The 26,760-nt window shown below is 37.1% G+C and overlaps 1 protein-coding gene across 1 annotated transcript in view; it reads right to left on the reverse strand.

Annotated features, from left to right (window-relative positions):
- The window catches only part of LOC105382310, a 64,589-nt gene that overhangs the window by 2,975 nt on the left and 34,854 nt on the right, over positions 1-26,760 (reverse strand). The window contains exons 4-10 of the mRNA XM_048621768.1: positions 20,300-20,447; positions 15,119-15,217; positions 8,727-8,903; positions 7,152-7,274; positions 1,208-1,316; positions 604-709; positions 116-228 (exon numbers count right to left, since the gene is read on the reverse strand). Coding sequence (XP_048477725.1) covers positions 116-228; positions 604-709; positions 1,208-1,316; positions 7,152-7,274; positions 8,727-8,903; positions 15,119-15,217; positions 20,300-20,447 — 875 coding nt within the window. The remainder of the gene's footprint in view (positions 1-115; positions 229-603; positions 710-1,207; positions 1,317-7,151; positions 7,275-8,726; positions 8,904-15,118; positions 15,218-20,299; positions 20,448-26,760) is intronic.

The following is a 26,760-nucleotide window of genomic DNA, read 5'->3' on the forward strand; positions in this document are numbered from 1 at the left end:
GTTGGTGGACCCCAACACAAACAAGCTTGTGCTGAGAGAGTTGTCGGGTAAGTAGGCAACCCGATGTTTTCAAGCCGCCCGAAGGCCTCTGACTAGGCTTAACGACTCTACTCACTTGATCTCGTTATGGTCGCGGTGTGCGCGGTCATCCTTGCGGTCGAGCAGCCCCTGCGGCGCCGCGCCCGCCAGTTGGCAGTGGTCCAGGCACCCGTGCCGGCAGATCTCCACCTGTGGGGGTTGGGTGGAGGTTGTAGGGAATATTGCAGGTTGTTAAAAAATTGGGAGGTTGTGTGGAGGTTGTAGGAAATATAATAGGTGGTAAAAAAGGTTGATGACTCTGGAGGTCACAACTTTTAATAGTAACTTTTGAAAATCCAAGAAAGAAAAATTTATTTTCCTTTTTTGGCTTATCCCTTTTGTAACAAACAGTTTGCACTAATAATTATAAATATATTATTTTCTATAACCGTTCCAATGTAAAATTAGTAAAGCGTAAATTACTCAGAATGAATCCTAGAGTTATCATCATTCGGCTTATCCTGCAGATCGTGCTTATCAAACCTACCACAGCTTATTCTCCAAGTAAACAAAAACGCATCGTACCTTGCAGCGTATGTGAACGCTGAGTGCGTCGGGGAACTTGAACGCGTGGAAGAACGCGTATGTGAGAACTGTCGCACGCTCGTCCGCTGCCTTCGCCTTCAGGAACCTGCAACCAACGGATATTGGGCTTTAATGTCTTTGTAATATGAGTAATTTTTTGACATAACATTATAATAATAACAAAGACTGCGCCCTTTCGCCCTAGATGAAAGCAAAAGAAAACTATTTTTCGGCAACGGTAGGTACTACTTCATACCAACAACCTTTGGCCCTCATCTAGATTCATCTAGATTGGAAAATTTAAATGGATATTACCATGGATTTTCATCTTCTTCACTCGAGGAATCGTTTATACACTGGTTATCAGTTCTTCCACTACAATTTCAGCTTGCATATTTAAAATGCTAGGTGTCTTACTAACAGTTTCAGTTTTCATGACAGGTACCGATACAGGATGTTGCAAAAGTGGTATATAGTAAGCCGAGTAAGTAGCCCCCTTTCAACTTTCGAATAGTCATCGCCAAAAGAATTTCAAGACACCCCCTGAATTACCCCGTCTCAGCTTACGCTTTTGCAACACCTGTTTATAGACGTAATATCTGACCTGGAGATCATCTTGGGCCGCAGCACGCAGCCGTACTCGTCGGACAGCTGGATGAGGTGCCCCGCGCCGTCCGACGCCGCGCACGACTTTACGCGCATGTCGAACTCACCTGCGAACAGACACCACATTGTTAATATATTTAATACAGGTTGATGGAGAAAATGGTACAGTAAAGTCAGAAGAGGGTGACTGAGGGGGTCGCGAGCACCAAAGTTGTTACTATACCAATTTTGTAACATCATGTAGAGATATCTCTAGTCAGATAATTTTTCATTCATTCATTCAGTTTGGGCCTTCGATCGATCCCAGTGAGAAATCCGTAAATGAAACACAATAGATTTTTTATTGTGCCTGATGTATAGGGATTTAACTAGATAGATGTAAAAGAGGTCGCTGAATTTTGCCTAAGCCAAATCGCAGGAGTAGATTGTTAGGTATATTTATTGACTTCATTCAACTACAATCAGTGGTTCTCGTTAAATTAAAGACCACTAAACTAAAAAATAAAAACTTGGTTGGTTTTTATTCATTTTGAAGAAAAGGATAGAATAGGGTAAGTATCAGTGTTTATAAGGAAATTCTTGTTGACACTTCATTAAAACTACAAGGCATTGTTTGAAAACTGGCTTCTAGCTTGCATTTCCTGAGTTTAAAATCAATAAACGATGGAACCAGTCCAACAAGTTAAGAGGTAAACACGGCATCTTGTGAATAATTTCGTTCATTGTAAACTTAAACATAGACTTTGAAAAGATAACATTGGATTAATAAACGTACCACTTTAAACTTTTTGAACCAGCAAAAAAACTACCTACTCATATTGTGTCTAAAAAATAATAATATAGATTACTGTAGCTTCATAAACATTCAATTCTAAGGGCGTCTTGCATAACAAAGTTAAATAAAATTAAATCTATGACCTCTTGCTCTGACATTATACTGTCAGAGCAAGAGACAAACTATTTAATTTTGATTAACTTTGTTGTGCAAGACGCCCAAGTGTAAAGTTACGTACATTTGTCGAAAGAGCTATTGAAATGCACCGCCAAAGAATAATTTTATAAGCATTGAATCTATGAAACATGCAATAAAATTGAAATAGTCGCAATGAAGCCACTATATTTTCAATTTTACTGTGCAAGTCTATTATCATTATCATACAACATTGTAGCGCGTCCATTTAGCTGTAAGAATGCGTGGGCCTCAAATAGTTCGAGATCGTAAATTTGTTGCATTTTTGTAAACCAATGAACAATTTATTGACGAAGCTTTCTGTTTGAACGGTAACGGGAAATTGGATGGGATGTAAAATAATGTTATTTTGATTACATGTTTTATTCGATTCTGAAGGCAATTTTAATAACCTATGTACATGTCTTTTAATTTTTTCAAAACTTAAATTTGCTCTTGGATCTGGTTATTATCACTTAAAATAGGTACAACCAATCGTTATCAATCAAGGAATTTTAGAATTTGATAGTCCTGAAATTCTATCTTATGCCTTCAGACTCGCTACATTGCTACCAAACGTTCTGTTATTTTAGTCTGATTTAACGCCAATAACATCCCCTACGTTATTGGCGTTAAATCAGACTACATATAGTGACTAGATACGTTTGTACCCGGTGACCAATGAAGTCGATAATGTGTTTGGTCACATTGAGTGCGTCCTCCGCACTTATTCAGTTTACACCTGCAGTTGTGGAGAAAAGAAAGTAGCGAGCGATGAAATAAATACGCACTCGCCAGTGATGGGGAATACTTACATAGTATACATTATACCTGGTGTTGCAAAAAGGGTATACTAAGCCAAAACCTACGTGTGCAGCATGTTATATCTAATGCTGTATACAAGTAAGATAAATAATGATAACAATTTTTAAATTATATTTTAATCAAGATTGGTTCGTCAGCCACTAGCGCATTAGATTTATGACTTTAAAGAAGTTATAGATCTATTCACTACCAGTAAGTGGATATATGAAAGACTTATCAATGAAAGATTTATGCAAATCGCAGTGATGGTACTAACAAGCTACTCAAAGCCACAACAGTTGAAACTCTCACCATAAACCTTTCAACGGAGAAGCCTCGACAAACAGACAGACATATCGCATTAACATAAATATAATATTGTTTACAATGTAACACGCGCTGGGCGGTACCTGGTGACATTGATGTAGTAAATATATCGGCCATTCAAGTCGGGTGTTGAATAAAGAGAGCGATGAGTTTTTGAGTGCAAGCAATTTGGGGTCTTAAAAATTGATTTATTGCACCTGCACCTATTTGTTTTGCAGTATTAATGCATTAATGCATTTTTGTGTTTTATTGTGGCCGATTTTCTTTACATACTTACATCATAAATCTCATAATCATTTTGTAATTTGTAGATATTGAATGATCTATAAACTATTTCGTTACTTTACTGTGGTTTTTATTGTCTACTCTAACGGTCTTATTCATAAAAAGTTACGGGAGACCTATAGGCCTGCTATAAGCAAATGTCAAAAAAACTTTATTCATAAACGATCAATAGCGCTAAAGAACTCTCCAACTGATTCGTAAAACCTTGATATGCTAAAGTTGGCTGGACCCTACTAGACACCTTCCGTAAACCTCCTCTTGTACAAAAACATGGCGGCCGGTCAACAGCTGTTCTGATTTATTGACGATTTGACATTTGTTGTGAGTTAATATTTGCTGAAAATAAGTTGCCATGGTAACGTAAAAATTTAATTATTTTTTTTGTGGGTTTTGGCTTGGCCAACTGCGCCTTTAAGCCAACGTAAACTTTTTTAAGTGCCGCGCCGTGGCTAACATAGATAATAGAGATTGATAAATGAATGAAAGTTTTCGCTATTTTTGTTTATGGTTTCGTCGGACCGGCAACTTAATAGGGTAAATGTCAAAATGTTTGGTCTGTGAAATCTATTAGCATCACTATAGTTATTGAAGGTCTACGGAACTATTATGAATAGAGATTTTTACGAAACCTCAAATAGGCTTAATGTGTTCCGTAACTATTGAGCTCAGTAAACCTACTTTAAGGTTTTTTTATGAATAAGACCGTAAAATTGTATATAGTTCAAAAACTGCCATAATAATTCCATGTACACAAACATGGCTTTTTTAAAAATAATAATTCAAACAAACAAAGCTCAGCCAAAAACTACGCTTCTACAAACAAACACAACAACGCTACCCAACATCTAAACTACAGAGAAAACGGTCAAATATGTCTAAAAGAAACTAGGCCTGCTCTTGCGCACATATTTCTACAATAATTTAATTTACAATGGCTCATAACGCGAGTCGTGAGTCGGCGACGCACGAGTGCATTCTGAGTTGGATCGGGGCCGGGCAGTGTGAGCTAAAGGCAGCGGTGGAGCTTCAGATAAAATCCACAAAAGACCTAGGATTAGATTAGATTTTTATAAAATACTCATTTTATCTATCTATTTATCATGGCGAGCTGATTTTTCGCATTTAGCCTCTAATACAAGGGTTGTATTAGAGTGAGCCAAGTTCAGGTACTAACACCTCAAAAATAATAGAATTGTCGAAAAATTATGTGACTAAAATCTATTAAATGAAGGATGTCAGATGGTTTATTGGTTGTGGAGCTCCACTCAAGCAACTCACGGTATAGTTTGTACATCGGAGATCTAGCCATGTTGTCCATAGTGCAACCAACCGATTAGTAATTTCCAAGTCAGTTTAAGGACTCGCAGGTCTGATGACCATTGATATGCAAGATCCAAATTGGAGGTTCAAAGTCAAGAAAGAAGGTCCTGCACCGAAGATAGGCTCTCATCCAGCGGCACCAATAGGGTTTGAAGTGTCATTTTTGCCAGAGTACAACAAGGTTGCGCTTGGCCAGTGTTTGGCTGATAAACACATGTATATTCAAATGACATCACAGGAATGATGGTATGCATGGAATATCGTGTGTCATATTCTTGTCAACTTGCTACGAGGTATTCATTATTAAAAGTTACAACACTGCTTGGAACTTTACTCTACTACTATATCTTTAGTTCCATACTGTAATATGATTATCCATGGTTAGCTCTTAAGACCGTAATCTTAAAACTATGCGAATGTTATTTCAAAAAAATATAATACACATAGGCATTTATAGTCAAATGCACATACCTACATACGTATTCCTAAAATTTGTATGTAATACCTACCTTATTTTATTTACATCAACATTTAAATTAGTAATGAAGTCATTTAAATTTTAATTTTCACTATGATTACCTCATATACACTATTAATGAAGGTAGTAATCCGTAATTATTTCAATATTGAAGTAAAACTTCACACAATATTTTTTTGATACAGAAGAATTCAACGCGCGCCAAAAAGCAAGTTCAGTCTCGCCTTAATAATAATGCAACTCGTCAATAGAACTTATGTCCAATTGTTGATTACTGGGTCTAATCAGAGGACAACATTGTGATTTATTTATATTAAGTCAACTTTTAATAAGCAAAAAAAAAATAATAAAAAAATAATAATTAAATAAGCCGTTTGTAAATCGTAAAAACTGATCATGGCTTTCGTACGGCGAATTAAAGTTTTTTTGCTGGGTGTATATGCAATTATTTAAGTATAATCTATTTTAGAACCTTTATGAATTTTATAGCTATTAATTTTTGTCATCCTAAGCAGTACATAATTCACCATAAACCATATGAACTGGTACATTACCCGCGTCTCACGGCCGCCGTCCAGTCGTCGGACCGACACCGTTACGTCGATAGACGTATTTGTCGAGATCAGTTTTTACCACTGCGACCCGCTAGGCCGACTGTTTACATACTATTATTAACCTATTAAATATACGTGCACGTTGGACGCAACCTCTTTTAGATTACTTCCTGTTCGGAAAAATATACAAAGTAAATTGAGAAAGGTCTTGTGTTTTTTTTTATTAAAACCACAAAAGTGGTCTGTTTTCTTAGGAGTTGAAATATTACGTAAGATTTACCTAAAATTACGCAACAAAATCTAAGCTAAATTTTAATGAAATGTATATAATTTTCATTTGATTGATTTCACTATGTAGTTGCTACAGAATAAAGAACCTTTGTGATAATTACCTTTTAAAAACAAAAAATAAAACCTATTCACAGAGGGCAATTCCCTATCTTTGAACTAACAGTTTATTGTATTTAAGAACAAAAACTACTTTTATTTCATTCAAAAACATGGTCGTTCGTAATGGATTAGGCATTTTACCACCCATAACATCAATTTAAAGAAGGATCAATCACTGCCGATACGATATATTTTATCTCAAACAACTTTATAGGCATCTCATAATGTTTATAATCTAACGGTGATATACCGGACTGACTTTGACCGTCAATGAAAATGCGAATAATTTACAATTTAAATTATTATAATAATGAACGACATAAACATAATAACGGTAAGGAATGATATCCCGTCGTGGGAATTAGATAAGCTATTTTGACAGAAATTTACGTCTTTTGGACACGATTAGATTTGAAGCATTATTTAATACTTAGTTTGATTTTCTCCAGTTCAATCCACTGTTTATAGCAGTCATATAAATCAAGAGGTGATATGCTTATGTGGCGGATATCTTTAAACATATTGATAAAATATACAAGTTATTGAAAATTTTTACTGATAGACGGTGGCGAGGATCTTAAATTTTTTATAGAAAAATTGTATACCTACTGAAAAAGGCAAGACCTATATTTTTTGCGTGGATTTTTTCCTCTCCTGTCGAACAGTGAAATGGTCCCGTCAATCGACCATAGCGCTTCCACCGCTAGGGAGTCCTAGCGGTGGAAGCGCAGAGTTGCAGCACACAAACTTGGCGGGAGTTTCGCTAGCATTTCAACAGTGACTGAACCAAGTTGTGTGTAGTCTCTCTCGCTCTCTGTGCGCCTGGTACCCTCACCTCGGTAGTCGTTGATGGCGACGACTAGGGTGAGCGTGGAGCCAAGTGGCACGATCCCGGACACGGGCGGCGCCCACGGCCCCTTGCCCGCCTGGATTTCCATCCAGCAGTCCACGTTGTCTCCTGCGGGGGAGGTATAGGTTAGATTAGTTTATATGGTAGGTTTGCTATCTGTACCTACATAATGATGGAATAGTAAGTAGGTATAGCTTTCGGGTTTACAAGTGAGACCAAAGTTCACATGGTACATAGGTTTGCTATCTGTAAATAATTGAATAGGTAGTATCACTTTCGGGCTTACAAGTGAGACCGTAAAGTAGCTGGGCTTTGGTTTTTCGTTATTGTTTTGGGGCAGGAATTAACACACACACACACTCACGCCTTGTACTATTGTACTCCCTTGCGGGGTAGGAATTAAGTTTAGGTAAATGTCTGTTTAATAATTGTCTATTGTATTATTTATCGTTTATTAATAAACTTAGTATTATGCGTCTTATTATTTATAAATATATATATATTTTACTTAATGTACCTACTTACTTATATCTACGTATACACCTACCTATCTTACTCAAATATACACACATTCCACACATACACACATACACACAACACAACCCATCCTAATTAATTTACCTCGCGTTCGTGACTGAGGTCACAACACTAAGGGCCAGCTGAAAACCAGCGCTGTGGCCTCTCTGGCCATAGCACACGCTGAGCTGGTGCCTTTTTGACGCTCTGGACAGCAACCTTGTTTGTTTATATTGTATTATTTTCTGTTTTTTCATATATATTTTTTGTAGTATTCTTTTGTTCTTTTTGTTTCTGTTTTTATTGTTCAGTGCGTCAAATAAATGTTTCTTTCTTTCTTTCTTTCTTTCTTTCTAAACAGGTGGTGGCGGCAGAGTTACGTAATAATCATATCCTGCATACAATGCAATACATTATATACCTAAATAAAACAAAAAATATTATAAAATTTGTCTTAAGAAACGATTTAGTTATATATTTTTGAATGAAATATCATGTCTTTTTATAATTAAATCTGATGACCAATACCTACAAAGTAAACGAACCAATTAAATCGTGACGAAACCTGACCGTGTCACTTATCTCATGATATCATTGAATCGATGATTCCACTCTTTAAGTTAATTGGAGGTGAAATCGCCAATTAATTGGCAAAAAAGCTTATTTGTGTACAAATTTGTCTCGCTAATGGAAGATGAACGTCTGTTTAAGGTAAAAATCAATTTAACTTGATTAACAAACTTTAAAATATAATCGAAAACAGTTACAACCAATACAAACAAACAAAAAATAACTTTAAATTTTGGCTATTGGTCCTAATACCACAAAAAGGCAAGCCTTGCATAAGGCACCCTTCGACCCGCTGGACCGACGCCATAAGACAGCTGGTAGTAGCTGAATGATGAAGGCCACAACCTACAGAGAAATGTGGCGCTCCTTAGGAAAAGCCTATTTACTGTACCTACAACAGTAGACAATTTGTGGACTGATACCAATGATGAAGAATACCATACTAAACCTCCTCATCCAAAACCAATCACTCACCTCTAAAGTCAAGCTGCACTACATCCAAATCGGCGATGACCATGGGCGGTTTCGACGCAGTCTTCTCATAGTCGTTGAACCACTCGCAGCGCAGGCGCTTGGCTTCGTCCCACACCTCGAGCAGGTCCTTGTCGTACTGGACCACCACCGTGTTCTCGTAGAACTGCCCGTGGAGGTCTGGAATTTGAGGATAAAACATTCAATTAAGAAAGAAAAAGAAAGAAAGAAAACTTTATTTGACACAGTAAGAATATATTTTATACTAAGCAAGTTATACTCTAGTACTCTATATGACGAAAAACTAAATTTCGGAGCGCTGCTGCGCGAGCCTATATTGTTGTATTATATATTTCATATATTAAACGTGCCGATTGCGCGATAGCTCCCTTTCATTCGTTTTTCGCCAGTATAGAGTAACCCTCCATGTCGTCCACCGATCTGCACTAGGCCTGCGAAGTGGACTAGGCCTAAATCCTTTCCTTAATTGGAAGAAGACCCGTGCGATGAGGTGAAGTTGAAGGTAAAAAAAAATTGGACTGAATTAGGTATTATGGCTTCTAAGGGAACTAAATAAGCTATAACTTTTCTTATACAGTCTTTAGACAAGTAGTAAGAGATAGGCAGGATAGGGAAAGATGTTATGGCAACTGATTAATCTTTGATTTTGTTTGGTTATTTTAAAACTTAAAAACAGCAAACCTATCGTTATATCTGTTATAGTTAAATAGCTAATACGAATATGTCTGTCTTTAAGCCAGTGTAGACGAGGTAGAGTAGGTTTATCAATATAGATCTCCGTCTACTTTTCCAAGTAAAACGATTCTTATCTTGTTTTTATTAATCAAAAAATTCGTAGAAAAATAATAACTGTGTACCCGTACAGTTACAATAATGCTTGTTCGTCAATTAAGTGTGGTAAATTAGCAGTTTAGGAAAGTTTAACATGTTAAATGTTGCGTGTTATGTATTTTATTACTTTTCCCGAGTTATTCGCACCAGTTTCCTCGGCTTTCTATTAGTTATTGCCACATCTCGTTTCTTAAATGCTCGGTGTTGAAAAAGAAAAGTGTCATCATCATCATCATCATCAGCCTATAGCCGTCCACTGCTGGACGTAGGCCTCTCCCAAAGCACGCCACTGGACGCGATATTTTGCTTTTTGCATCTAATCGTAACCAGCCACTTTTCGCAAGTCGTTACCCCATCTAGCTGGAGGGCGTCCCACACTACGTTTGCCTAGTTGAAAAAGAAAAGTGTATCTTCATATATTTATCAATCTCCACGGCGGAGGCCAACATTGTTGAACTCCGGCAAAAAATAGCCGTTCAAGGAACGCGGATCGGATCGGTGGCACTTCACCTCCAATCAAAAGTAAACCTTATTACTCTAAACACTACTTGCATTTAAGAGTCGCATTATAAAGTGCAAGCAATCGATGACGGCAACGAATCTAAATCCTATCTCTTTTCCTATAAAATCCATATTGGTTCGCCGGATATGAGGGCTGTGCTTGCGCGCGTTCGATATGTCGTTACAGTGGCTTTTCGCTTGTGGATTTTATGGAAACTGTTTGAAAACTGTGCGGGGTAGGAGTCCGTACGTCGAGGGATAGTGAGCTGTAGCTGCGAGGGTATGCAGTATGTCGGTGGCAGTTCTGAGAAACAATGCTGGCTGCTGGTTCGGGGAAGCGCAGGCCGGGGGCCGTTACGACGAGACTAGGAATCGACCAGAAAAACCAACCTAACCTAATTATCCGGCCGTGGATGTGCGAGTGCAGTGTTGCAGGCTGTAATTTATTGCAGGAGTACAGTTGGCTCGGCGGTGACGATTGCCGATAATGATTTGTGGAAAGTCGATTCGGATCGGCCGCCGGATTACGGAATCGATCGTCGCGTTTTCCGACTTGCAGTCTGATATTTTTCTTCTTTGTAAGATAACATCATTCAAATAGACTACTACCTATTCGAACAAGGATAATTTGGGATAAATATAGAGGAAAATGGGAGCAAACAAAGGCCTCTTAAACCTCCACATCGGAACGCAAAAATATTTGTAAAAACAGTAAATATATTATGTACCTACTTATACAAAAACCGTATTTTGATCTTTGTCATCATTTAAAAATGAAAAATGTGCAGTGAAATGATTGCATAGTGCATCAACGGTGCAATTTGCATATCTGACAAATCGTAAATATCTTTCGGTGCAACATAAAACAAAGTCTAGCTTTATTTCTCTTCCCTGAGGCCACTGACGGATGCACGGAGTTAGGAATTAGAATGACTATACCATGAAACCTATAATAATGAATGAACTTTTACTCAAATCAACAAAGTAAGACAGAAAAGAAGATGGTAAGTACTTCTGATACGCTGTTAAAATGTACTAAATGACGGCGACATTAAGTAAACTATTTTTCCGTTTAGGAGTGAGGATTTGGTGCTAGGTCACTAAAAAAATATTATTGCTCGCAAGTCTTTAAAGTGTATGCACTCTACTCCTGGTTCCACTACGCTAGTAAGTTCGTACGTTGCGGAAACGGGCACTCACGAAGAATGCAGCCCATTTGCCCACCGCGGCCGCGTCCATTCATTTGTCACATAAATTAGCCGACGGCCGCCGCTGACTGCCAGGAGAGTTACTCTATACTAACGAAAAACGTGCCATCGGCACGGTTAATGCTACGAGATAGAGTCGTGCCTCGCGCAGATGTTGCAAAAAGGGTATACTAAGCAGAAACCTACATGTGCAGTATGGTATATCTAAGCCCGAAACTAAATCTATAAATAGGTTTCTGCCTAGTATACCCTTTTTGCAACACCCTGTAGAGTGACCCCCAGGTCCCTGCAAGGCCTATCGACCCGGCAGCGCATCGCGCGATTGTCGCCGCCATGTTTATTTATGAGCGTTTTGTTCGGATTCCCTGGATTCGCCGTTCTGAGACTATTGATATTATGAAAGTCTGGGTTAAGAAATGAGACGTTTGGTCCGTTTGGTTTTCACAAAAAACACATAATCTAAACCTAGTATTATTGTACAATTAAAAGTGGCCGGCTCCTTTTTTGCGATGCATATTGCACCTACTTTTCCGCAGTGCAATGTTAAATGGGCATAATATATTCAAATTAAAAATCACAATCAAAATATAATATCAAACTCCAACCTCTATTGGTACTAAGTATCTTACGAAGCGCCTATCTAAATGCTCTTACTTATCTCCCAGGCATTTGTTGAAGGTGGGTAACGAGCATTAAATTCACTTATCATCCGCAGGCCAGAGCCAAGAGTAAAAACCTTTCCACAGAGCATTTTCTGACACGCTAAGGCGACAGAGATAAGAGCGAAAGTTGGAAGTCGTGGCGTATTCCGTAGACAAGGTTTTCTCACTAGATCTGTACAGTACAGTCTGTTTGCAATTATAACTGTTCTACGCAGAACGTTTCTTCATAGTTGTGTCCACTTTCCACGTATGTCTTCACGCGTAGCTCCCTTGTGGCCGTCTGTTCACTCGTTACCGTCTTGTGTATCGTTTATTGAACCTGAATGTACTATGCACAAGCGAGAAATGAAAAAGTTTCAGGGACATATCTCCACATTACTCCTAAACGGAAAAGGCTATAATTTTTTTTATTAGGGTCATTTAGAGTTCGTGGCATATTATGTTATGTTTGTCTCGTGTAAATATTTATGTAGTCATATAATCCGGACGACCTGTACCGCCATATTATTATTAATATAGTGGTATAAAGGTAAAAACGCTTGCCGGATGAAATCAATTTTCATTCAGTTTGGAGCACGACTATACACCTAGGTAACCTAGACAGGACTTCCTCATTTAACGTAGCGGCAACTAAGTAATTTTAGCAATTCTGGACCGTCTTTTTCATTTTTTGCTACACCATGCCACTTTGATGTACAGTGAGCGAAAACTACTTGACTTGTAATACATAAACGAAATTAACTTTGTAGCATACTGCACAATCACTGAAATATTGTAATTTGACAGTGTTAAGTTATTAATATCCATCATTTGGAATTTTATTGAATTTATGAGAAATGTGTGAATGAAATTATTCAAAATCTTTTAGAACCCTGTAAATCTATCAGGCGTCGTCGATAGACCTTTTAGCATCAATCAATATTAAGTAAATAAGTAATATAAAACATAAATAAAAACTATTCAATATCAATGTTAAAAGATGCATAAATAAAACGTTTTATTGATAATAAAAACTATTTGTAGGTATATTATAGTCCATTGTTAAACATTTGTACAAATCATAAATACCTACACCTTTACATTTTCTCATCGTATCTGTATTGTACTATTTATACTGTAAAAAAGTATATGTTAAAATGAAAAATTATCACTTCTAATGGTAATTAAGTGTTGTAAAAAGTAAAAAAAAACGGGTTGTTTACTTATTTATTACTGATTGACCGAAGACATTTCTCAATATATAGGCGTTTTATATATTTACGAGTACCACTACCAACCTATTTATCCGTTCATTGATAAAATTTCACCTGTATTTAACTGCGTGTGTAAATATTTTCAATTTAAGTAATTTTATATTAAAAAAAACCCTTTGTCTATGTCTAGTTAAAAGTAATCTGTATGTGTATTTCTTATAATCATTTAAAAAAACAATACATCTCCGTACATTTTGCGAAATTTCCCAAAAAAAAAAACAGGGTCAAGACATCAACGCTTGTTTTTATGTTGTAATTTTTCTCTCTGATTATTTCTTTTATTGCAGTAACCTGTTACTTTTACTGTCGCTTGTCCCATACGTGACAGTGAATTCACAACTTTATGTCATTATCACTTCTTATTTAATTAACTCCTGAACGAAAATATACAGGCAGGTGGCAGGTGTTAGTTTCTTCACACGAAAGGGGAAAAATATTCGATAATGATATTATTTGTTAAGTGCAAGAAATAATTGTGTAATTAATCATGTTTTTGTGTATATGGTTATGGGTAATCTTTAATTATATTAAATGGTCGAAGTGTGTAATGTAGAGATATGATATATTTTGTGTAGTAAGTGTTTCATCGAAAACAGCCTTCAATCAACAAAACAAACTAAACTACTGTTATAGTTTAAATTTATAGTTTGTAACTCGTCAGCTAGATATTATCTAGACTTTCTAGACTACTGGGCACTAAACTCTGCTGGTCATTGTGAAGTTGTAAACTTTGTTAACTTTAAAGTAAGTTTAACTGCTCTGTTTAAGTGAAGAGGTTTTATGAGAGTTGACACATAAGGTTGACTTTATGAGAAGTATGTACAAAGTACATATTGTACATCCTGTTAACTTTGACCAAAATAGTTAAGAGTTCAGTACACACTCACCCACGCATAGAATGACTACATTTTTACCGTATTCTTAATGAAATAGTGTAGAACTTAGGGCTGAACTATGGTTATTGGTTACAACTTAAAACAATATACTGTCATTCATTGATAATATTATTTTCAAATAGAATCCTAAGAATAGAATAAGGCCGACGAAGGTATATTGTGGATAGTGGATTTGGTTGTATCTTCCTACTTGCCTATAAAATAGTGGAGTTCTCGACATTCGTATAAACTTATTCAATTTTATTAGTGCTCATTGCTCAACGCTGCTGTTCAGTAATACTGCCATAAAGCAATACAATAGTTCAATTGCCATTACATCAATTGAATGTATAACTATATTGCACTATTGTAACTGCAGCTTGAATACAGCATAAGCGATGTTTACTGAAATATTATCAGAATATATACTTATAGGCTGAATTGATGTAAGACATTTACAGGGATTGACATACAGAGATTGGCTTACTGAGAGATATACACATTTATGTATGTGTGTGTCAGAAAAAGAGATATGCTATTATCCCCCCGGACTCTTAACTTTTAAGATCCTCTGACGTCTGATATAAAATACTAAATCAATTTATAATAATCGATAAAGTAATATTTGATTTATTTTATACTTTATTGCACAAATATAACATAAGTGTACAAAAGGTGGACTTACTGCTAAAAGCATTTTCTACCATTTATCTATGTATCTTCCATCTATGAGTCTTAGGATCAAATTGTTTGCGCTGGGGATATGGTGTATGTGGTATGTAGGTATGTGTGGCCAGTATATCTACAGATATATAGAATATTCTTTTTTGTAAACACACGACAATAGAAGTTACAAAACTTATAATACATATATAGTACAAACACAGAGGTATAAAAATGGCAGTCTTATCACTAATAGCGATTTTTTTCAAATAGTTTACCAAATATTGTAAAAGTTTATTGTACTTAATTTGTATGTGTGTGTGTGTGTTTGTGTGTGTGTGTGTGTGTATGTGTGTGTGTGTGTTTAGCGTCTATAGTTACCTGGCTTGGTGCCGCATTTGGCGTACGCGATCCTGAATGAGAAGTAGGTCTGTCCCGTCGACGGCGGCACGTACACGCAGCGAGGGTCGCCGTGTTGCCCTGAGAATAGAGACCATTTTACATTAACACTCATAATCATCATCATCACCACCTATCACGTCTTCATTGCAGAGGCTCGGGTCTCTTTCTAAAGAAAGAAGGGGTTTAGACCTAGTCCACCACGATGGCCTAGTGCGTGTTGGTGGCCCCAACACAAGCAAGCTTGTGCTGACAGAGTTGTTCAGATGTAGATACCTACTTATGACATTAAATTCCAGTCATCATTCATTAATTTTCATTCGCAAATTCAAGTGTCTAACCCTTATTACAGTGTTTACTATACATATCTCATTGGTTTTCTAGTTAACTCTTGTTTTTGTAACCGACACGATAATAAGAAGAAAAATATTGGCTTTTGCCCTAAAATCAAAAGTGAAAGTTCCAAACAGTGTTCTTTAAAAAAATCTCCGTACGCCAAGTACTTTATATCCTAGAACCTATAACCAAAAGATTATAAGCCAATAACGTGATTCATTCATCTTCGGTCAAGAGCTCACTAAAGTAAGTTGGATCATGGTTCTACCTTTTTTGGCATAAGATTTATTTGCCTAATCTCGTATTGCATAGTAACGTTTGGTCAAAGTCTCGTTACGCCGAAAATCGTATGGCATAAATCTCGTTTAGTAAAAAGTTATTTCGCATAACATTGTTTAGCCTAATAATGGTATGGCCAAATCTTGAATAGCCTAATAATGCTATGGCATAGGTTTATTAGGTTTATACAAAGTAATAATATTTGTTTGGCTTTAACTTTGACGGAGCGTCTCCCTACATAGGGCAAACTGGTGCCTTGTATTGTTTCCGCTGTTTGGAAAACGCTCCGCTCCGCTTCGCTGCGCTCCGCTTTGGTTTTGATGAACATGTGCACCTAACACGCTCCTCCTCGCTTTGCTCGTCGTCGCACCTATTTTTAGGTTTCGATCTCATGGGGTTTGTAATAATTATATTGGTCGTTAACTTTCGATTTTTTGATCATACAATATCGTGATTTTCGGGATGTAGGAGAAAAATACCACAATTTGTACATTTACTACGTACTTAATATATTATTTATTAAGATAACATTACGAGAAACAAGATTATACATAGGTATAGACGAACATAAATTTGAGCAAACGAAACTTAGGTGTTTAAAGATTGTGCTTAAAGAGTTTTAGACGAAACGAGCCTTATGCCACATAAGTCTTGGCAAAGTGATGGTTCGGCCAAAAAAGTTTAGACCATACGAGTTATGCGAAATGAGTTTTGGTCAATAAAGATTATGCGAGATGAGCGGAACCCGTTGGATCATACATATTTGTAGTTAATAACAACTCTATTACCCGCACATAGCTTCTAACTACAAATTACTAAAATGATGTTACCGATGCTTCTACTCTTCATTTATTATACATATCGTTATCATCTATCATATTTGACTGGCGGCGGCCACACAAGCTTCATCAGAGCAATGTGTTGGTAAAATTATTATGTTTTATGATGAGTTTTAGCGAGGGATAGGTTTAGAGCCCATTTTATGATATCTGGATGTGGACAAAGGTTATCTGTGGGATAAAAGTCATGCTGAGACTCGCTGAAATTATGTTTTACGTTTATATAGAGCTTACGGATCTGGACATCGTAAAACAGGCTCTTAACCTATTATATTATATACATCTACCTTTTCGGGCCCACAGTTGAGATTATACCTAATTACACGTTCATATATTATAGACGTTAACAAATACCTAAACAATTCAGCAAATTAACATACCTAGTGCCCTCACAAATCTTAAGATCCATCCGTATTCAGACCGTGGGACAGAACCCAAATTTGGTGTATTCCCAAGCGGCGGCGTATTTAGCGCCGGATCGCTACACGTCCAGCGACTACGAATCAAATGGCCATCAAACGCTTGAGAGCTTTATACAGCATTTATATACGTGTGCTAATTAATTTTAAAACTGCTGACATGTAAGTGTGAATTAGAAGCCGGTTTCGGAAACGGCTAGAATTGGCTTCGCGTGCACAAATCGGACCTGGGGTCACTCTCTCATTCTCTTGTATTAAGCGTGCCGATCGATTGCGTGAAAATTCTTGTTCGTTCGTTCGTCTACTTAGAGAGTGACCCCCTCTGTGCCCGCTCTGGACCCTGACATTGAGCCGTCGCGTGCGCATTTTGTACGATCACGTAATTCTGGCGTTAAATCAAACTAAATACTTTTTTTTAAAACGGTGCGGTATTGTTGTTTTATTTTAACTTGTAGCTATACAAGAAGCTAGAAGACTCCATTTTTAATATTTAATAATTTAATTAGAGTAAATACTAGTGTCTAACAGCATAATTTTTTCCATCAAAATCTTTCATTCATTTATAAAAATGATTCAATTTAAAAATATGTATGTAGTTATTGGCTTTGCCGCATAAAAACCATATAAATGTACAGTAATATACTAATAATTTACTGGCACCTTTATAATAAAACGCAGAATGAAGCGCTTGTCAAATACGTAACTCTACCCTTTATAAATAAAGAAAATTAACACGCCCGTAATAAGGAGTCGTAAATTTGATATTTTATAGCGATTCCAGCTTCACTTGTGCATAATGCTGAGATGACAGCACATTGCAGGCACTTGTGAGGTGGATTTATTGGCGGGCCCAAGCCGGCAGGTCCAGTGCGGAATGGCTTGAACAGCTGGAAACAAGTGTGAAGAAGTGCACATTATTGCCTCTTCAATTTATTGCCTTTTCGCTTGTAAAGAACTGTTGAATGTTGCTTTTTCGTCGTTTTGAGATTTTTATTTTTAGCAAGTAAGTTCGTAATGTTTTGTAGGATACTTAGTAGGTATATTTTGTAAAAAAGATATGGGTTTCTTAAATAGTAGTCTGTAGATTTAACACTATTACTATAGGTAGATATTGAATTATTTTTGAACATGGAACATAGAATTACACAGCCAAATTGTTGTCTAAAAAGAGAAAACTACAAAAGTAACCTAATTTTCCCCCGCAGCGCCAGTTAGGCGACCTCCATTCAACAGGTCCTTACCTAAATTCACCGTGAAGAAAAAAAACCCGTCGAAAGCCAGTTCCGTTTGCAACAGCCGTAGATGCCAAAGAGAATACAACCTCTACGAAATACCATGAATCATTGATTATCCATGGCGGAAACAAAACTCAGTTAACACTACGTGCCTACTTTGAGACAAATTTAAGCGCCGTTTTTTTACACGCAGCTGTTATAAAGTTTTTTTTACTGCCTTAGTTCTTTCTGTTTCTTATTTCAATGGCGGTTCATCCGATTGAAGATCAGCATTTACGAAACAGCCAGTATGTCATGGGATTAGCAGGACCCAAGGAGAACCACAGTAACTACTATGTTACGAAGAAAGAGGAAAACATGTTGATATTAATTGTTCATCATCATCACGACCCATTACGTCCCCACTACTGGGGCACGGGTCTCCTTCCAATGAAGGAAGGGTTTAGGCCTAGTCCACCACGCTGGCCAAGTGCGGGTTGGTGGACCCCAACACAAGCAAGCTTGTGCTGAGAGAGTTGTCGGGTAAGTGGGCAACCCGACTGTCAGATGTTTTCAAGCCGCCCGAAGGCCTCTGACTTGGCTTAACGACTGCTGCCGAAGCAGCAGCCGGGATTAATTGTTAATTGTATTAAATTATCAAATTTGCCCCGAGCAGGCGTGTAGGTCCCCGCGGCAAGGGCGTCCCACTTGACTACTGGCCCACTTGCCCAACGACCATTTATTAGAACATCCACTAATAATTCACACACAGAATCCATCATAATTGCCAGTGAAACGTAAGTGAAACCACACCACAATTATAAATGTACAATTAGTAGTGCTGGTCTGAATACTGTGCTTTTTTTGAAAAAAAATGCACTCTAAGTTTATGTGCGTAAGAGTTGCGTTTTTGTTTTCAGGTACAGTAAATGAGTAAAAATGTTACTTGACAGAATATAAGCTTTATGACTCATGACATAAGACTCGTAAATAAAAGGGTAGAGAAAGATAATCATACACAGATATATCATGTTAACCTTTGTCGGTAGAGTACAGAAGGAATTAATTTAGTTATTATACCATGTAATTGACCAATAAATTTTAACTTTGTACATCCTGTGAGTTTTTGCTGTAAGGTGCTATTAAATGCATTTTATTGGCAGGTTTAAATCGTCAGGTGTGGTACGTATTCTTGTTGAAATATAAGAAGAAAACGGATACAGTGAGCTTTCAATGGAACTAAATTGTCTTTATAATTTAGTTGTAAAAGGGTAAGTATACTAAGCCGAAACCTACGTGTGCAGCATGTCTTGGTCTTGGTCTTTCCATAGAAACTTTGTTGGTGACGTGACTTTTTACTATGGAGAATTAATTATTTTTTTCGCGAATTTTGACATTTTGATTTCGTGCTTAGATAATATGCTGCAAACGTAGGTTTCGGCTAAGTATACCTTTTTCGCAACGCGCTTTCCGTTCCGTAGCCAAAATGGCAAAAACGGAACCCTTATAGTTTCGTCATGTCCGTCTGTCCGTCTGTCCGTCTGTCCGTCTGTCACAGCCGATTTACTCGGAAACTATAAGTACTACAGTGATGAAATTTGATGGGAATATGTGTTGTATGAACCGCTACAAAAATATGACACTAAATAGTAAAAAAAAGAATTGGGGGTGGGGCCCCCCATACATGTAACTGAGGGATGAAATTTTTTTTTTCGATGTACATACCCGTGTGGGGTATCAATGGAAAGGTCTTTTAAAATGATATAAAGTTTTCTAAAAAACATTTTTCTTAAAGTGAACGGTTTTTGAGATATCAGCTCTCAAAGTCGTAAAAAGTATGTCCCCCCCCCCTCAATTTTATAACTACGGGGTATAAAATTCTAAAAAAAATAGAGGTGATGCATGCTAATTAACTCTTTCAACAATTTTTGGTTTGATCAAAGTATCTCTTATAGTTTTTGAGATAGGTTGATTTAACTACGGAACCCTTTGTGCGCGAGCCCGACTCGCACTTGGCCGGTTTTTTCTAAATATTTCTTTCTTTCTTTCTATAAAACAAAACACAAACCAACTCACCCTTAGACGACACAATCCCCTCGAACGGATGCGAGAAGGTGAGGTGCACGTCCATGTGGTCCTTGCCGCACATGACCTCCAGCGCCTGGATGACGGGCATGCCGTCGGGCCGCGCCACCGGCCAGAGCTCGCCGGCGTATGCTGGCTGCTGGGGGGGAAAGGAGAGGATCATTATATCATATCACTATCCTCAGAAGGTCTAGCACAAAGACGTAACAAAGACTTAACATCGCCTGACTTCGAAAGCAAGTGCGACGGAAAACTTTTATCACGTCTTCACGTGAGCGTATTGAGTCTGATGCTAAGCTTTATCACAACTAACTCATCACGTCCGCACTGCTGGGGCACGGGTTTCTTTGCAGGGAACATTTTTAGGCCAAGTCCACCACGCGGGCACTGTGCGGGCACTGTTTTATGACCGTACTAGGCTAGCAGGAATAAATTGTTTTCTTAGTTTGTTTGTGATACTGAATCATTATCAAGCAATAGACACTGATTCAAATTGACTGTATAATGAACAGAATTAAGTTTTTTACATGTCTTGTGCTGACACCATCAAGAAAATAACTGTACTAAATTAAGGACCTTGTCTTAATGTAGAGAAGGCCTTGCATTGTATTGACATGTGGTTGATAACATATTATTATTATTTATTGAATATCGAATCACCCATTCTAAAGATACGCGCTCATTTGTCATCATCAAGAAAGTTAAAGGAAAGTGTTTAGATCACACCCTGGTGACACACATGGCGGTTCTATGTAATGATTCAGAAATCGATTGAGAGAAAAACCAATTGACAACAATCAAGCCAACGATTGCAACATAATCTCTGACAGTATCCACTGTCTCTCATACAAAAGATGCGGACTACAATAACATTATTAAGCTTCTTACACTGACAGATGGACAATGCAATACCGATGTGGACAAGTGATTGACAGCTACTTAGCCCCGTGTGGTACCATACAAGTAATATGTGGTACTGAAGTTTTTGTTACATTTACACCTCAAAATGGGTACTTGCTTAGGTACATACCGTACTATGTAAGTAGTTACCAAGTTCTGTACTTTTGAGTATAAGTATACTATCGTTTATATGAATGAAAAGGTAGCCTTAAAATGGCTTGTCACATGTATTCATTTAGAAGACAACGAATAATAAATCATTTGCACAGAATTAGTACATACGGCATACACGTCCTATGTATTGTCGCAGAAATCCTAACTTTATATAATATTATAAATGCGAAAGTAACTGTGTCTGTCTGTCTGTCTGTCTGTTACTCTTTCACGCCAAAACTACTGAACGGATTTGAATGAAATTTGGTATACATATGGTCTAGACCCGAGAAAGAACATAGGCTACTTTTTATCCCGGAATTCCCACGGGAAAACTTTTTAAGGCGAAGCGAAGCTCGCGGGAACAGCTAGTAGTATTATACAATGTAATTAAGTTTTAAATGTTATAAAGTTTAAGTAATAATATAAGTATGTAGCTATAAAGTTTACCTAAATGAACAAAACAGTATTATAAAAACATTCTATGAAATTTATATATTCTTCCAAATCTTTATTCACGCCTCTTTTTCCCACGTGATTCGTTACTTTGTAGCCACGGATTGGCGTTATACAGGGTGGTCCACACGATCCCACCTCCATTACAATGTGTGCTTGTCGACTGGTGTCAATCAACAAACAACGCCTCCGGGGTATGGCCGGGAAGAAAACGAGGTATTTCAAATAAAGTTTACGTGTGGAGTATTTGAATGAATGAGGAAACGAAAAGTGGCGGAATTTAACATGATTAGATATAACTGTCTCGTGATGATGATGAAGTTGTAAAACATGTCTTTCTCTATGAATAGACGAATAGGAGATGCCGAAATCTAAAAATAAACTTGATAGGTATAATACTAGTAATAATAAATCATCACATCCGTTTAAGAAAAGGCGAATGACTTTGATTAATGTTAACAAAAATAAACTTGGAAACCGAGAATGAAGACATTCACAAATGTTTCACGAAACACAACATTTTAATGAAAGAAAAAACTTAAACAATAAATATTTCCATTTTGTAGCTTGTAGCTCTCATTCGAGACACAGAGATATTAGTCATTCGCGAGTACTCAAAGAAGAATGATAAATGTTGGACAATTAATCTCTAATTGCGTTAGAAGTAGCCGGTGTATACCGGAGGGTTACTCTATACTGATGAAAAACGAAGGAACGTGAGATATCGTGCAATTGGTACGTTTAACACAATGAGATAGAGTCGCGGCTCGCGTAGCAGCGCTCTGGAATTAGGATTTCGTCATATAGAGTGACCCCCAGTCCGGTCTCAGAAATATGAATTGATTGGAGTTTAATTTAGCTTGAGAGTTATGTGCTTTTGAATTATGGGATCCCATTCGAATGAGGACATGACGATTTTAATCGAATAGTCAGATTGAGAGTGTGGGTTTTGTCAGATTGACAATTTATATAATTTCTCAATTGATTTTTTATGCTAACTAAATGATTTAAATAAAATATATCTGACTACATCATATAATTTGTTTAAAACAAGGTCCAGTCATGTTTTTAACTGCTTAGTATGTTCCGGAAAGTCAGACACAATTGAAAGGATCCGCGTTTCAGCCACGAAAACATCTTGAACAGAAAAAGGCAATGTACAAAAATAAAACCTCCATAAACAAAATAAAAACGGTGTTCATACGAAGAAAACGCGTTTACCTGAGCACACAAGCACCGAAACAGCGTCCAAACTACATGTTCCACGTTCCTCGTCATACCAATCGACTAAAAGGTTGTTAAGGAGCGGAGTGCCCGGAGCCGACAATTTGTGTAATGTAAAGACAGATTCCGGCAAAATAATATAGTGTAAACATAATGAACGGGCACAGAAACGTTTTGGAGCTCAGCGTTTAAACAGAAATTGGATGATTGGCTCACCGAACACGCGCTGCCGCCACAGAGTAAAGATCCATAGATAGAACCACATTTTGAACATGCTATAATCAAAAAAGCTTACACTATACAGTACTCTTTCGATAACCATCTACCGTCTACGTTTCTTGGACCAATTTTCACTTTCGTACGCTTTAATTTCGACTAAATATGAGCATAGACTGTTAATTTTTTACGACCAACCATGGCCGGGCATCAACGGATGGCTGCCCAAGTAATCCAGTTCTGTAAAACACATATAATGAAACGCTCAATCTTAATAATGTTGAATTTAATTACGGGGCAATAAGAAACTTGATGCGCAAAACGGAGATGGCAATTATGATGGTGAGATTTGCGTTTGTCGATGGCCGGCCGTGGCCAATCCGTGATGCAGGTGAATGATTTGATGAATCGCGAAGTGGCTTTCCTGGAACGACGGAGGTGCATTGCGTTCCCACGCGCGCGAAGAATTCGCAGCACGAGACAGCATCACACACGCACAATGAGATAAAACGAGACAGCGCCACTTTCGGGAGTTTGGACGGTGGCCTGTAATTTACATTTTTGTATCCGAAAGTCTTTCGCCGTGTTCGACCGTTTTGTTCCGATAACAGTTTTCGTTTATCTTTTTGGTTGGACATCTGTATTTTGTGCGTTTATTGCAGTATTGATACTTTTTGGGTGATTTAAACGCAAGTAGGAATGTTCAAATCTGTTTGCGAAGAAATACCTAAGTAATTTTGGCAGAGGAGAATTTTAGCTGATACCCTATATTATTTATTCAAGAATAAAACTAGAGACCATTTGCCTAAAAGTGACGGAATATGCCCTAGTGGTGTGCAGAACAATGGATAAAGAACGCAGTAAATACCAAGAAGATCCAATATTATAAACAAGCACATAACAATCCTGTTCAAGATGATGCATACCATCCAACATCCGACAAGCAACAAAAGGGTCTGACTAGATAATAGTTAAATTACAAACCATTCGAACACCGACCCATCTCATTTCACGGAAGTAGGTCAAACCATACACTGCGGCATAATAATAAGGGATCTTTAAAGAATTTTAAATGTTTCAAACGGTGGGAACGGAATATCTTCCTGGATCTATCTCAAGTTAATTATGGGGAAAGATGAACGCTCCTAATTAGGTAGGTATGTATAACAAAATTTATTTGGAATATAAGTGAAGGCGTTGAAAGTCACTCATGAAAGGTTTATAATAAGAAAGTAAATTGAGAAGGTTGAAAAATACTTTGTACAAATTATAATGCTAATGTAATTTAAAGATACAAGACAAATTAAATAGGTATACAACTTTTAAAGCGAAGCTACTTAAACTTAAAATAAAATATTAAGTAACTTTAGCTGAAAACTAAACATAGACCTATGTAGTTGCCAGATCGTACAAATAACTAACAAATATTATTAACAACAGAAGCTTTTCCAACAAAGCTACTACAGTAGCAACTACATAAGACGTTTTAAAAGCAGCCATCAGTTTGACCTACGTAGGAGCATGTTCACATTTGAAAACATTATGATCTAAATTAAATCATAATAATAATATTATCTCTTCTTTTTTCCATGCGTCTGAAAAATACATTGACGTATAATGTGATAAATTCTGAACATGTGGGATGTGACTAATGAGGAATCAGTTTTTTCTTCAACGCCTTTCAAAAGTAAGGCTTCGTAGGTAGAAATTGTTAAATTGTAGTGCGTGACGCTCCACAACGAAGTGCCATTATTAGCTGCGTCGCGCGCCGCACGCACCGATCATTAGTGTTGGGAGAAAAACTAACTGTTTCATTTCAATGAAAAAAATGGTACCGACAAGAGGTGATTTGGTCTCAGCTTTTTCATCACCGTCACTGCCGTTGCCATCTCTGTGGGTGTGACAGATAAGACGTATATGCTTTTTTCACGTCTCGTTAAAAGTGCATTTGAGATATACATTTATATAGTCTCAACTTGAGATTCCACTTATTTTAGTTGCACCTCGTTATGAGATAAGTGTTTGTGTATAATCAAAATCACTTAAGCAGATGAGCCGAGTCGAAAATTTCTGCGTTTTTTGCTCTTTCGCGTACTCACAAGAAATCACCGCTCGTTAGTTGAATTGCAAGTAACAGGTGAGCTGTTATTTGAAGCAGTTCAGCGCAAAGCTAGTTAGTAATGAAAAAAACAGTCATTGAAGACTTGCCACGCGTGCGCCCCATTACTCTAATGACGTTCTTAGTGTATAGGAAATCTGCAGTAATAGTCCCCAGTGTCATCTGTGATATAGAAAACTTCTATAACTCTCACCGCTTTTTTCAGAGCAGTTTTCTCTATAATATTTGCACTAATGTTGAGGAATGCCGGTTCACTTACATTCAGCACTGCTTGTTTTGCTGTATCACTGAAATTGGTACGGTTCTCGTGTGATTTTCTAGTATCATCATTATAAACTTTAACTGAAACGTTACTTCAACTAAAAATTTATATTTCAATTTCCCTGGCTTTGCGACCTAGATATTTTATTTTAGTAAAGAACAAAAACTATTTTACTCTTTTTACCATAACAATGTTTAAATTCCTCAGGTCTTCAAGGTCAAGTTCAACCCATCTAGCGCGAGCAGCATTTGTATTCAGCAGAGCTGCATATTATTCAAATGGAGTTCTTGTTTGTTTACTTAGACGATGTAGTGCTTGCTTGATGAATAATATCGTCCACTTAGTAACGTAATTGGAGATGTTACTCGTATCTACGAAGCCGGCAATTTGAGGGAAAATACGAATACTGATGCATAAGATGTTGTTGGGAACGTGTAATTTTATTTATTATCCCGCAGCTTGTTACTGCGTTTCCTGATTGGCTGGTATCTTGAAATAATTTATTGTCAGCTGTGAGTTACATCTTACAAACAATAGAGAGTATAATGGAACTTAACGAGGACTGCCCTTTTTGAGTTACAATTTATTTTTAGGAAACATATATTGCTCTACTCGTAAGTTGGCTGATAATGATTAAAAGTTATTAAAACTAAACTATGGAAATAAGCCACCACCAAGGAACATAAGTACTTTGGTACCACCGAATAATTTGATATGTTGACATTAAACTACAGGATAACTATCATTAACTTCTTACAAGAATATAGGTATTTATTTATTTATTTATTTGATACTTTATTGCACAAATATGAAATACTAGCTGTTCCCGCGCGCTTCGCTTCGCCTTAAAAAGTTTTCCCGTGGGAATTCCGGGATAAAAAGTAGCCTATGTTCTTTCCCAGGGTCTAGACCATATGTATACCAAATTTCATTCAAATCCGTTCAGTAGTTTTGGCGTGAAAGCGTAACAGACAGACAGACAGACAGACAGACAGACAGACACAGTTACTTTCGCATTTATAATATAAGTTAGGGTAAGTGTACAAAAGGTGGACTTAATGCTAAATATACGAATATAAGAAAGAATATACGTTACTTACTATGGTTTTCCTGGTATAGGTA

Source organism: Plutella xylostella, chromosome 6 (assembly GCF_932276165.1).
Source record: "Plutella xylostella chromosome 6, ilPluXylo3.1, whole genome shotgun sequence".
In the NCBI taxonomy this organism is placed as follows: Eukaryota; Metazoa; Arthropoda; class Insecta; order Lepidoptera; family Plutellidae; genus Plutella; species Plutella xylostella.